The sequence below is a fragment of the Sceloporus undulatus genome, chromosome 4, assembly GCF_019175285.1.
Source record: "Sceloporus undulatus isolate JIND9_A2432 ecotype Alabama chromosome 4, SceUnd_v1.1, whole genome shotgun sequence".
In the NCBI taxonomy this organism is placed as follows: Eukaryota; Metazoa; Chordata; class Lepidosauria; order Squamata; family Phrynosomatidae; genus Sceloporus; species Sceloporus undulatus.
The window spans coordinates 242,940,913-242,954,022 of NC_056525.1; the positions used below are offsets into that span (position 1 = coordinate 242,940,913).

Here is a 13,110-nt window from a genome sequence, read left to right on the forward strand (position 1 = left end):
TTTTTCGCCCTCCTTTGGACACGCTCCAGTTTCTCAATGTCCTTTCTGAATTGTGGCGCCCAGAACTGGACACAATATTCTAGGTGGGGCCTGACCAGAGCAGAATACAGTGGCACTATTACTTCTCTTGATCTAGACACTATACTTCTATTGATGCAGCCTAAAATTGCATTGGCCTTCTTAGCTGCCACATCACACTGTTCACTCATGTTCAACTTGTGGACAACATCAGACAATCTATATGCCTTTAACTTTCATTTTCATAGGAGTCGCCACTAAAATATTATTATTTCTTGGCAGAACTGAAATACATTTGTGAGCAAAGCTGACCTTTCTAAAGGAATCAAGGCTTCCAAGTATCAGGTAAATGCATAACCTGTTTTCCCCCTGTGAAGCCCATTATTGTAAGTATATTTAGCAGTGTAAATGGGGAGATGGATAAGATCAATGCATAAACTAACAAAGGGGCAGTAGAGACGGGAGGCTCCATGCCACCCCTGTAAGCCCGTGTCTGTGCTGCAAAAAAAGAGCCGCTTAGAGCAGCTTCTTTTTTGCGATGCCAGAAGCAGGAAGGGGCACCGCCATGATGCCACTTCCTGCTAGCAACATCTGGTTGCTGTATGGCAGCAATGGCATCATGGCATCCCCCATATGGATGGGAGGCCACCATGATGCCAATGCCCGTAGGTATTAGGGTTTGGAAGTGTGCAGTGGCTGCATGCTCCAGAACCCTAATATCACCAGTGTCATGCCATGTACCAGGTCTATATTTATTCAAATAAAATAAAAACCTCCTGGATGTAGAACTATATTTGCAAGGGGCTGTTGAATATCTACTCTGATCTCTAGTCATGACAAGTGCAAGAATATCTGTTGTGCTTGGTAACTACTCACTGAGTTAAATATGCCTTCTACACATGTTATTGTTGTTGTTGTTTTAACCTATCCCTTCCTATTGACTGAGGCCAGGGACAACAACAAATTAAAATACAACAATATAACACCAGTTTAAAAACACATAGCATCAGTTGGAAAGGCATATAAATACATATTAAAACCTATTTGTTCCTACTTTACAACTCATAATTTAAATTCCAACAAGACAACATTATTATGCTTGCAACACTTACTGCAACAATAACATCTAAATAGCCAAAGGTGAGTGACAGGTAGGTAAAGGAGGTCTGGAAGATCAGACCTGAAACCACCATGGGACCCTATCTGGAAGCAGACCAGTCTTGGGGGGGGGGGGGTAGTTCCACATTTCATCCATATCTGTGTAGTCATCAGCCACCTTAGAAGGTGATTTTTGATTCCTTCTATAAAATCCAAAAGAGTTTGGGATTGAAAAAATATTCTAGAATATCTGGAAAACTGTTGGGAAACATGTTTTTTTTTACCAGTTTTTAGAGGCCTGAAAAAAAGAATCCTGAACTGATCATAGGATTTCAAGTTCAGGATTTAGCCCATGCAAATTCCAAATGTGGTTGTTTTGTATTGATAACAGCCTTTTCTGTGATAGAGCCTGTTTTTTTCTGCGCAGAATTCTATGCAGAAACAAAACACTGTTTCCTGTGTAATAAATCCCCAATAACGGCACTTTCTGCACAAGAAACAGCCTTTTGTATGCCGAAAACTATATTTCTGTGCAAAAGAGGGTGTTCCTTGTAATCTGTAATTGGTAACTTATTCTTCACAAAATTAACATGTGGTTGACTTGCATAGAAAGCAAGCATTTTTGTGCAGGAAACAGCTTTCTCCTCATCATTTTCTGCACAGAAGAAAAGGTTACTTTCTGTGGAAAATACTTACATGTGATTTTACACAAAATTGTGAATAGACTTGGTGGTATTCAATGACCTTCTCACTCTAAGGAGGAAATTACCAAAATTAGTAATTCCTTCTTATCAGAAGAAAATTAATAAACAATTACATCCCCAAAAAGAAGATACTCAGACTTACCCAGCCCATAGGGCCAAGGATACAACCATTAACTGTTTGTTTCATTGTGGTTAGCATTATAGAAGGAACTGAGTATGTCTTCCTCTTCTTTTCCCCTCCTACTTAGCATCAGCATACAAGAGGTTGCCTAGAACAAAAACTGGAGCATCATGACCAATGATAGCATGTCATCTCTGCCCCCTTTGGATGATGGAGAAGAATATTATACATACAATGAAACTGAATTCCCATATGAGCTCATCCTCCTCTGTCCTTCAGAATGCAAAGTTATCAGCAGCTTTGCTTTCCTTGTCTCTACCTTTGGACTTGTGGGGAATGGAACTGTCATCTGGCTTCTTGGTTTCCGCATGAAGAGGAATCCTTTCACAACATTCATCCTGAATTTGGCTGTTGCTGACCTTGGGGTCCTCATCTGCATAGTTGTTCAGGGAATTGTTTATATTATATATTTCTTTTTAAACAGAAATATGGTTATAAATATGTATTCTTTGTTGGCATGGATGTTACTTTCAAATCTTTTCTTCCTTATGTACTTTACTGGCCAATTTCTATTGACAGCCATCAGCATTGACAGGTGCGTGTCTGTCCTCTTCCCAATTTGGCATAGATGCCACCGCCCAACCTACCTGTCTACTACTGTTTGTGCCATTCTATGGGTCACCTCCTGCCTGCTCTATCTACTTTCCTACGTTGTCTTTCTAACTCCTCTATTGGAAAAAATATTGATAATGCTTACTGTCATTCCCTTCCTTTGCCTCCCACTCATGATTATCTCTTCTCTGATCCTCTTCATCAAAGTCTGCTTCAAGTCACCAAAACATAAACAGGGAAAAACCTTAAGAGCCATTTTCCTTATTGTTCTCTTCTTCCTCATGTTTGCCTTTCCATTGACTGCTACTTCTTTCATCTACATGTTTATAATTCCTAATTTCCAGTATCACATTATCACTCAGTACTCTTTCCTGGGTGCATCTCTAAACAGCAGTGTTAACCCCTTCATTTATTTTCTGCTTGGGAGACAAAAGGCAGGCCAAAAAAGGGAAAAGATGAAAAATATCCTTCAAAGGCTTTTCAAGGAGGAAGAAGGTTATGGAGCAGACACAGACTCCACAGTTTGAACATGGTTATTCAATGACCATGGAAACTAACACTACCTTTGTCAATGCAAATATACAGGCTGTAATTTGTTTTATAATGAGATGGACAATGTGCTCTGAGTTTTAATCCAAATTTTGAAGGACATATTGTAAGTGTGTTAACTATATAGTTATAGTGAATTAGGCTGGGTGGTGTGTTTAACTCTATTATATTTTAAATTAAGGGATAGGAAAGACAGAGGAGATACTAGCCATCAGTTCCTCCTCCAACTGACACCAGGGGAAATGATCTGACTGCCAAGGAAGTGAGAGAAGAAAGTTACTGTCAGATTCATGAACAGAAAACAAATGGTAGAAGAAGGGAAAGAAGTTCAGAGGGAGAGAAATCAGCATAGAAGGGATGATTTAGCTAGAGAATCAGTGCAATGAAAGGTAAGAGTAATAATACCAGGTTCCTTAGGCCTACTGAATGGACAGCATCTTCACTTTTTATTTGTCCACCCCTCACAAACCGTTCCTTTATGTGTCTTGTTTCTCAGACTGCACATCCTATCCTATAGAAAACTGATAAAAACGGTCTTAATACAGATTTCTGTAAACTTTTTCAGGAGACTTGCTGAACAGTTTGTTCAAAATATTTTATAATGCTTTAAATTTTTCATTAAAATGTCTTAAATTATGCTTGCTTAAGATCACGTCTGGACAATATTTCACTTTTCATATCAAGAACAGGGATATCTTAGAAGCAGGAGGGGGCAGTGCGTCAGTATGGCAGGAAAATTCATTCCAGTTAATCTTTTTAAAAAGGAAAAAATAAGAATTTTGCAAATATCTCATGGATTGTTTTTTGTGGGTTTTTGGGGCTATGTGGCCATGTTCTAAAAGAGTTTATTCCTGATGTTTTCCCAGTATTGATGGCTGGCATCTTCTCTGAAGGCAATCAAAACCTCAGGAATAAACTCTCCTAGAACATGGCCACATAGACCGAAAAAACCCACAAAAAATGATGTATGCCAGCCATGAAAGCCTTCAACTTCATATCTCAAGCATTTATTTATCTAATTCATTCATTCATTTCTATGCCATCTTTTACTCATTATTGAGTAAAAGGCAGACTCAAGGCAGCCAACAATATATTTAAGATCAGTACAGATTAAAACTAAACAAAAACTTCAATAAAATTATAAATGTGAAAGTTACTTAAGCAACAATTTATAAAGTTAAAAACAATAAATATTAAAACAATTTAAATGCATTAAAAGACTTCACCAGTGCTTTCAGCTGAATAGTCCCCCAGCTTCTATCCTCTCCTCCTCTCAGAAGTTCATCAACCACTTGCTGTCTTTCCTCCATGACCTCAGGTTTGAGTCTTAGGGGCATCCAAGTATATTCAAACACAGAAAAATCATTGTGTAAGGTAATGTGGTGCTGGAGGTCAGAGGTAAGGTGACACATCATCCAAATGCTCCTCCCACAGAGAATTGCAGTGTTACTGCTCTTCCTCCATTCATTCACTAAGAAGCCCAGGCACTGCACCCAGCACACCTGACACAGTCACAGTCCTCCACATCTTGGCACATCTTGAGTCAGTTGTTGGCACCATGACACACTGCTGAACATGACCCTACTCCTACCATCTTCATATTCTTCATATTCAGGAGGAGGAGGAGGCAGAGTTTTCAAAAATATTAAGATAGGAGAAACTAAAACAGGCAAATTCATGCATCAGGTTCCAGGGGTTTGTGTCTTTAGTTTCAAAGAAACACATGTTACAATTACACATGCATTCAAACCATGATCATACTGAACTAGCTTTCCCACTACTTTTTAGCACTGTATGTTTAACCATGGACAGGCAGTTTACATTTCTCCCACCATGGAATTATATGAATTCTGAGTTCTAATAAAAAATGATTTGCAACATTTTTTTTATCCATTCCTGTCTTTAATACCAATGACAGTAGACTCACTCAATCCATGCCTGAATGGTGGAACAATAGAAAGATATAATCCTTTGATTCTGATTGCAGTAGCATTCAGATATTTGCCTCGGACAGTAAAATGACTTGGGTGTAGTCTATGAAGCCCACATAATGGAGGTAGGGAAATTTCCTAGGTAAAGCTAATAGAAAGGAAGCAGTCATGTGGCTAGTAAGTACCTCTCCACCATGCAAGTAGGTTACCAGTAGTCCACAACATGAAGTATGCCTCACATTTGGGATATGTCTGTATGTCACAAGATGGGATGTCAGAAATTTCTGATACCCGTAACTATTCAAAGGAAAATATGAGATAATGTGTGCTTTGCAGTTAATGACAGGAAACCATTTTATATTATCATAAAGAATCTAATTCAAATATCTGCTGGTAGGCTGGAGAAATAACATGAAACAAAACATGCAAAATAAGTATGGTACTACATATATATTTAAATCTTTTTAAAAATCCTATAAAATTGACTGACAATCAGCTGAAAAACAGCAACACTTAAACTGACATGGCATCCCTTACAATCATTCCAGAGCTATCAGTTTGGTCCCAGGGGTGCGATAGGTGAAATATGGCCCATGGGCCTTCTCCCGCAGAAATTGATCATTCCCTATGCTTACACTGTATGTGTGTTGTAGTGTTTTGAGCACTGAACTATGTTTCTAGGGATCAGGGTTCAGATCCCCACTTAGCCATAGAAACCCAATGAGTAACCTTAGGCAAGGTACACTCGCTCAGCCTCAAAGGATGGAATAATAAATAATAATAAATAAAGTTTTTATTTTTATCCCGCTCCTTCCCAAGATCAGGGCGGCTTACAACATATATTTAAAACAAAGTAGATACAATAAAAACATAAAACAGATAAATACAATAAAAGAACAAGCTAAAAGCCCCATTAGCCCAACCTCTTGGCCACGGAAGAGGAGGGAGGCCCACAGGATATTTTATTCGGGGAATGCATGTTGGAACAGAAAGGTTTTTAAGTCCTTTCTGAATTGGGCCAGGGAGGTTGATGAGCGGAGCTCAGTGGGCAGCGTGTTCCAAAGGGCCGGGGCGGCGATGGAGAATGTCCTCTTCATAGTGGAGGAAAGCCTGGCCCCAGGCACCTTCAGTAATTGCTGCCCAGATGTTCTGAGGGTGCGGGACGGAATATACAGGGAGAGGCGGTCCTTCAGGAATCCTGGGCCCAAGCCATTTAGGGCTTTATAGGTAACCACCAACGCCTTATATTGAGCCCGGAAGCGGATGGGCAGCCAATGGAGATCTTTCAGCAGAGGTGTTATATGGCTGGCCCTGGAAACACCAGTGACTAGCCTGGCTGCCATGTTCTGCACCATTTGAAGCTTCCGGGTTTGGTATAAGGGTTGCCCCATGTAGAGTACATTGCAGAAATCCAGTCTCGAGGTTACCAGAGCATGTACAACAGTTTCTAGGTCCCTCTGGGCCAGGCATGGACGCAGCTGGCGAATAAGCCGAAGCTGATGACAGGTGCTCTTGACCGTCGCATTCACCTGAGCAGTCAGGTGAAGCGACGAATCAAGAAGCACCCCCAGACTGCGTACGGAGTCCTTCACAGGGAGCGTGACCCCATTCAGGACAGGTGGAACCACCGCCATTCCTGGACCAGGGGAACCTATCACAAGTACCTCCGTTTTCTCTGGATTCAGCTTGAGTCGGTTTTTCCTCATCCAGCCCATTACTGACTCTAGACAGGCCTCGAGAGGAGAGACGCCATCCTCAGTCACTGCATCAGTCGGAGACATAGAGAAAATAATTTGGGTGTCATCAGCGTACTGATAACCCCGCGCCCCATGTCTCTGGATGATCTCTCCCAGCGGTTTCATGTAAATGTTAAATAGCATGGGAGACAGAATGGCTCCTTGAGGGAACCCGGTTTTAAGGGGCCTCTCGTCGGAGCACACGTCTCCCAGCTGCACCATCTGGGACCTCCCAGAGAGGTAGGACCGGAACCACTGGAGCGCAGTGCCCCCGATTCCCACCTCTGCCAGGCGCCCCAGAAGGATACCATGGTCTATGGTATCGAAAGCTGCTGAGATGTCCAAGAGCACCAACAGGGACACGCTTCCCCTGTCGATGCCCAGACGGAGATCATCGACCAAGGCGACCATGGCCGTCTCAACCCCGTGACCCGCCTGGAAGCCAGTTTGAAATGTGTCCAGATAATCAGTTTCATCCAAGACCGTCTGAAGCTGGATCGCAACCACCCTCTCGATCACCTTACCCAAAAATGGCAGCAGCGAGACTGGCCGATAATTATTGTGTACCAGGGGGTCGAGGGAGGGCTTTTTAAATATAGGTTTTACAATGGCCGATTTTAATTCTGATGGAAATTGCCCTTCCCTCAAAGATGTGTTAATGATCCGGCGTAACAATAAAGTTACCGCCGGTCCCCCCTGGGCCGCTAGCCACGAGGGACAGGGATCGAGAGAGCAGGTTGTCTTCCGAACACTTCCGACGATCTTGTCCACGTCCTCGGTACTCACTGACTCAAACCGATCCAGTTTAATAGAGTCCACGGAGGCTCTGGATACCTCTACTCTAGGTTCTGCTTGAATGTCAGCATTAAGACCTTCGCTTATACGAGAGGTTTTATCCGCAAAAAAGTCATTAAATTGGTCACAGCAGGCCTTAGAAGGTTCAAGGATCTGGTTCAGGGCGGGAGGGAGCTGAGTTAGCTCCCTGACCACTCTGAACAACTCTGCTGGACGTGACTCTGCGGACGCAATACGAGCACCATAGAACGAATTCTTTGCTGCTTGTATTGCCTCTCCGTAGTCCTTTAACAGTTGGTCTAGGAGAGCCTTGTCGTCTAAGCAAAGGTGTTTCCGCCAACGGTACTCTAGCCGTCGCAGTTCCCGCTTCCTTGCCCGGAGATCTTCCGTGTACCAGGGCTTACACTTGGAAGCAGGCCTGAGAGGGCGCTTGGGAGCGATGCTGTGTATAGCCCTAGAGAGACCGGTATTCCAGATACCGGTGAGGGCGTCAACAGAATCGCCGTCGCTTCCAACCATGTGCCCCTCTAAAGCTTCTTGGAACCTTTTAGGTTCCATCAGCCTTCGAGGGTGGACCATCCTAACAGGTCCACCACCCCCGGGGGGGATCTGGGTAGAGACCTTGATTAACACCTCTACCAGGAAATGATCCGTCCATGACAAGGGGGAAACATTAACTATTTCCACCCACGGATTTTCCGCATCCGAACAGAAGACCAAATCGAGAGTATTACCTGCACAATGCGTAGGACCCTGTATCAGCTGGGACAGGCCCATGGCCGTCATGGTATCCATGAATTCCCGAGCCACACCGGATGGAACATAGCTGGTCGTGAGGGAGATATTGAAGTCACCCAGGACAAGTAGCCTGGGCGTCTCCAATATCAGTTCAGCGACCAGCTGTGTCAGCTCGTTAAGGGAGTCCGCTAATGCACGGGGTGGCCGATACACCAGCAGAATCCCTAGACTGTCCCTAGCCTTTAGGGTCAGGTAAATACACTCGATATAGGACGTCTGTCGGATGTGGTTCCTGGTGAGGGACACAGTGTTCTTATGTATCAAGGCCACACACACCCCCCGCCCACCTAACCTGCGCTGGTCCTTCACCGAGAACCCGGCAGGCAGGGCCTGAGCCCACACAGCATCCCCTTCAGACCCAAGCCAGGTCTCGGTAATGCAAGCCAGATCACACTTTTGATCCTCCAACATGTCGTGGAGGATGTGGGTCTTGTTGTTTACTGATCTGGCGTTGCACAGGAGCAGCGACAGGGTTTGTGGCATGGTTGGAGCGACCCTCAGGTCCCTAAGGTTGGGATAGGGACAGGAAGGAGAGATAGATATGATGCATCAATCTCTCCTTCCCCTGGAACGCAAGTCCCTTCTCCCACCGCCATACCTCCCCCTGCCCCACACTACCTCGATAGGAGCTCCGCTCGTAATGATGTTATCCCTTCCCTCCCCGGTCCATGCATCCCCCGCATCCACAACCTCCCCCCACCCCTCTATGGCCATTTGAAGAGCAGAGGTTAGCCACTCCAGGCATCCTCTGCTCTCGGGCTAACCCAAAGCCTCCCTAACCTGATAAAAAGCTGCGTAGCTGAGCAGTTGCGCAGCAGCGGTGCTCTTCAGTCCGTGGGCGGCACTCCCGGGGCGGTGCGCAGATGCGCACCTCCGACATCCCGGGAGGAGGCTGCCCGGCAGAAGGCGCAGCTCTGGCGACGACGGTGGTCCGGCGAGGAGGCAAAAGGGGCGTGTCAGGGAGGGTCCGGTTGCCCGACGTTTATACCCGCCGCTCTCACCTGGCGGGCTCCTCCCTGGCTTCCCCCCAGGTGTCCCTTAAAGGCCCCGCACACACTGACCGCCAAACGCCAAGGCCAGTAGCAAACGCAAAGAGTCACACAGAGTCCCACAGCAGTGCTCCTCAGTCCGTGGGCGGCACTCCCGGGGCGGTGCGCAAATGCGCACCTCCGACACCCCGGGAGGAGGCCGCCCGGCAGAAGGCGCAGCTCTGGCGACGACGGTGGTCCGGCGAGGAGGCAAAAGGAGGCAAAATGATACCCCTGAACAAATCTTGCTTTGATAGGCTTGCCTTAGGGTTCTGACATAGTCAGAAATGACTTGAAGGCACACCACAACAACAACAACATGTCACCTCAATGACCAACTCTCCAACTCTGCCCTGAAATAGAAGATATTGAGAATGTTCTATGTAATTGCCAATTATATGCCACTGGAAGGGCCCAGTACCTACAGACATTACTTGATAGAACTACATACTGGGAGCATAACAAACGGCTAGCCCATTTTCATAAAGGTAGAAATACACATGTAGTAATTGGAACTGTTAATTTATAGGTAGGGCTATTAAACTGAGAACATGTTTTATTGAACACATTGGGTTTGTATGTAAAGATAATGAACTTATTTAAACATATTTTGGTTTTTATTGTATTATTCTTTAGGTTATTATAAGACAATTTATTATTATTAATTTAAATTAATTTATATATTATGTTATTTGAGTCTAATTTATCTTATCACATTGTATTTTATCCACTGTATTTTATGCATTGTATTTTCTCATATTTTACCAAGTTTGCTGTTAACTGTTTTGATATGGTCAGTCAACTAATCAATAAACTCTTAACTAACTAACTAGCTAACTAAGCTATGTGAGCCTGCCTGAGTTTTAAGATAACCAAGGAAGGATTTATTTCAATACCACTACTGCTGTTGGCATGTTTGGTAAATACAGATGAAAGGACTTTCTCATAGGGAATAGAAAGAATATTCTAAAATATTTAGAAATGGCTGAAAACCTATTTCAAGTGTTAAGAAATCATGATGGGAAAAATTCTGGACTGATGAAAATCTTCAAGGTTTGGAATTTTTGTTGTTGTTGTTTAGCAATGGGTCCTTCTAGGTGAATTTTAATAGCTCAATTATTTAATGAACTGTGCTACAAGCAGCCCCCTTTTGAAATGCTTCCCACTTTTATACAGAGATTGTTGAAATAGAGTAGTGCAGAGACAGAATTCTTTCTATGAATTGTATTTTATTAAAAGGTAAAAACACATGGCTCTACAAACACACACACACATGCACACAAAAGGGCTAGGGAATGATAGGACAGGCTTCATTAACAGAATAATTACCAATATTATGTTTGCTCATTTGCAGATGTGATCTCATGCTGAAGGAAGGACTCAGTTGCTTCTTGGAGGGCAGCATAAATTGAAACAAATTGGAAATCCAGGGAGACATGACGTCCCTCCCTTCACTGGCTCACTTGAACAAAGACATTTGAGATCTTTTTTTTTTTTTTGGAGATCTTTTTATAGGCCAAAAACAGCTTCTGGCAAAGATTGTAGTAAACTACACTTCAAAGATACCAAATTTACATAGGAAAGGATCACTGGAGAGCGGGTTTCAAAGGTGGGAATGAGATTGCAAGTCGATTCTCTCCAGCTTGGGTGCAAAACATCTTGCCATAAATTATCTAGTCTTCTTGTCTCAGAGATGTGAATGTTGCCTTGATTGCAGCTCCCAAACCCAATCTGATTTATCTCTGTTTCAGTGCTTGTATACAGGGTCTCTCGCTCTTGAGCTCATGGCTACCTTGGCTATGTTACCGAGTAGGATAAGCCTCATGGCTGCTTGCACTCAGAGTACATTCAGGGACACACACACTCCAAAATTAGAAGGCATCCAGTTATTGTAACATTCACCCCCCCCCCCCCCAATCTATGCAAGTGAATGACAGAATAACACAAAGTTCAATCCAGCAATAGTTTCTTTTCTTAATTTTATTCTTGAAGGCATGAAAAAGGAATGTTAGCAGGTTTTTTTTTTTTGTTGTTGTTGTTTTGCCTGTTGCAGTTTTTGCAGTTTGACACTTGGGAACCTATTGCATGAGATTCAAACACCAGATTCAATCCAGGTCCTTACAACTTCTAAAAAGGCTGCTGAAGTGGCTTACATGATCAGGGCTGCATCCAGGATGGACCCGGGAAGCGTTTCAGCAGCAATTTCTGTGTGATAGGATCCGGTTGCCTCCCAACTTAGCACTGAATTCAGGAAAGGTAAGTTGGGATCTTTGTTACTATTCCTTGTCAAATTATAAAGAAACAAAATTTATACTCAAATAATACTTTACAGCATTCTTTTTTTGTTTTGTTTTTTATGTAGTTTTGCTGTAATTAACATATATGGAAAATATACCTGGGGTAGTCAAGTTGGCCATACTGCAAAGTATAATAACATTCATAATCCACTCTATAGTGATACCTTTATTGGGTCTACCAAAATGAACAAAATACCTCATACAAGCTTTCAAAGCCCCATGGGCTTCTTCAACAGGCAAAGGTGTTCAAACACTAACAGGAGAAAGAGAAGTTAAAATAAGGATGTGGGACTCACAGGATTCCATGTTTTCAAGATGCTGTTAGAATTGTTTTCAGTTAAGCTGATGTGGAGATATATCTGTGAGACAGAGTGTGGCAGGTATCCTCATAGGACAGAAACAACCTGGATCTCAAAGGAAGTTTCTTTTTGTGTTGCTAATGGAATTTAGATTTTACTTTCTCGACTTTACAACTCTTTTTCTCACAGAGACCACATGGTCAGAAAAGAAGAAGGGCTTCTGCCTGCATAACTATCCTATGATAACGTCTTGACAACATGAAGGTCTGTGGCTCCAACATTGTCATTTTTCTCTCTCTTTCTCCTGTTTGTTTAACACATTTGCCTGATGAAGAAGCCATTGGAGTTGTTGAACTAAAACATCAATGTTAAATTAACACATCATTTAAGAATAGTAATATTTTGAGATGACCAACTGGATTTTTCCAATATTTAATTTGGAAGGATGGTGGACAGTAAGGGGATGTTTCTTTGTGAATTGCATCCGCACTGCACCACTTTTACTGCAATTGCACAATGCTATGGAATTGTGGGTATTATAGTTTGTTGTGGCACCAGAGCTCTCTGTGTCAGAGAAGGTTAAATGCCTCACAAAATTACAGTTCCCAGAATTTCATAGCATTGAGCTATGGCAATTAATCTGGTGTCAAACTGCATTATTTCTGGTCAGCAGATGCATCCCTTGTCTCAAATATATCCCTTTCCATGTGTCCACAAACTTTGCTAATTCTGAATGTCAGGTTCCCCCCCCAAAAAAAAAGTGTCAAAGATCATACTCTTGCTAACCATCTTGATGTGTTCTTGCCCATCTTCTGAACTGCATGCAGCCAGCCAACTTTCATCTTTGTCATGGTCACACTAGTCCTTAACTTGAATAACGGATCCCTTTTTTTATCTGTGGTTATCAAATTCTAGGCTTGCTTCCTGAGTTTGTGCTAATCTCATCTGCCATTCAGATGTGAGATAACAGTCCCCTTACTCCCGGTCTCCATCGATGCCCTTTGCTAGTGGTTGTGGACAGTAATAGGTAGCAGTGTTTCTGATCACAATGGAGGTTTTACTATGGAAATAGTAATAATAATAATAATAATAATAATAATAATAATAATAATAATAATAATAAT

At 42.9% G+C, this 13,110-nt stretch overlaps 1 protein-coding gene across 1 annotated transcript; it reads left to right on the forward strand.

Annotated features, from left to right (window-relative positions):
• The first annotated feature begins 2,111 nt into the window (after positions 1–2,111).
• On the forward strand, positions 2,112–3,080 carry LOC121929173 (proto-oncogene Mas-like). Its single transcript, XM_042464483.1, has one exon. It carries the CDS (start codon positions 2,112–2,114, stop codon positions 3,078–3,080), a length of 969 nt encoding a protein of 322 aa, XP_042320417.1.
• Positions 3,081–13,110: the final 10,030 nt, after the last annotated feature.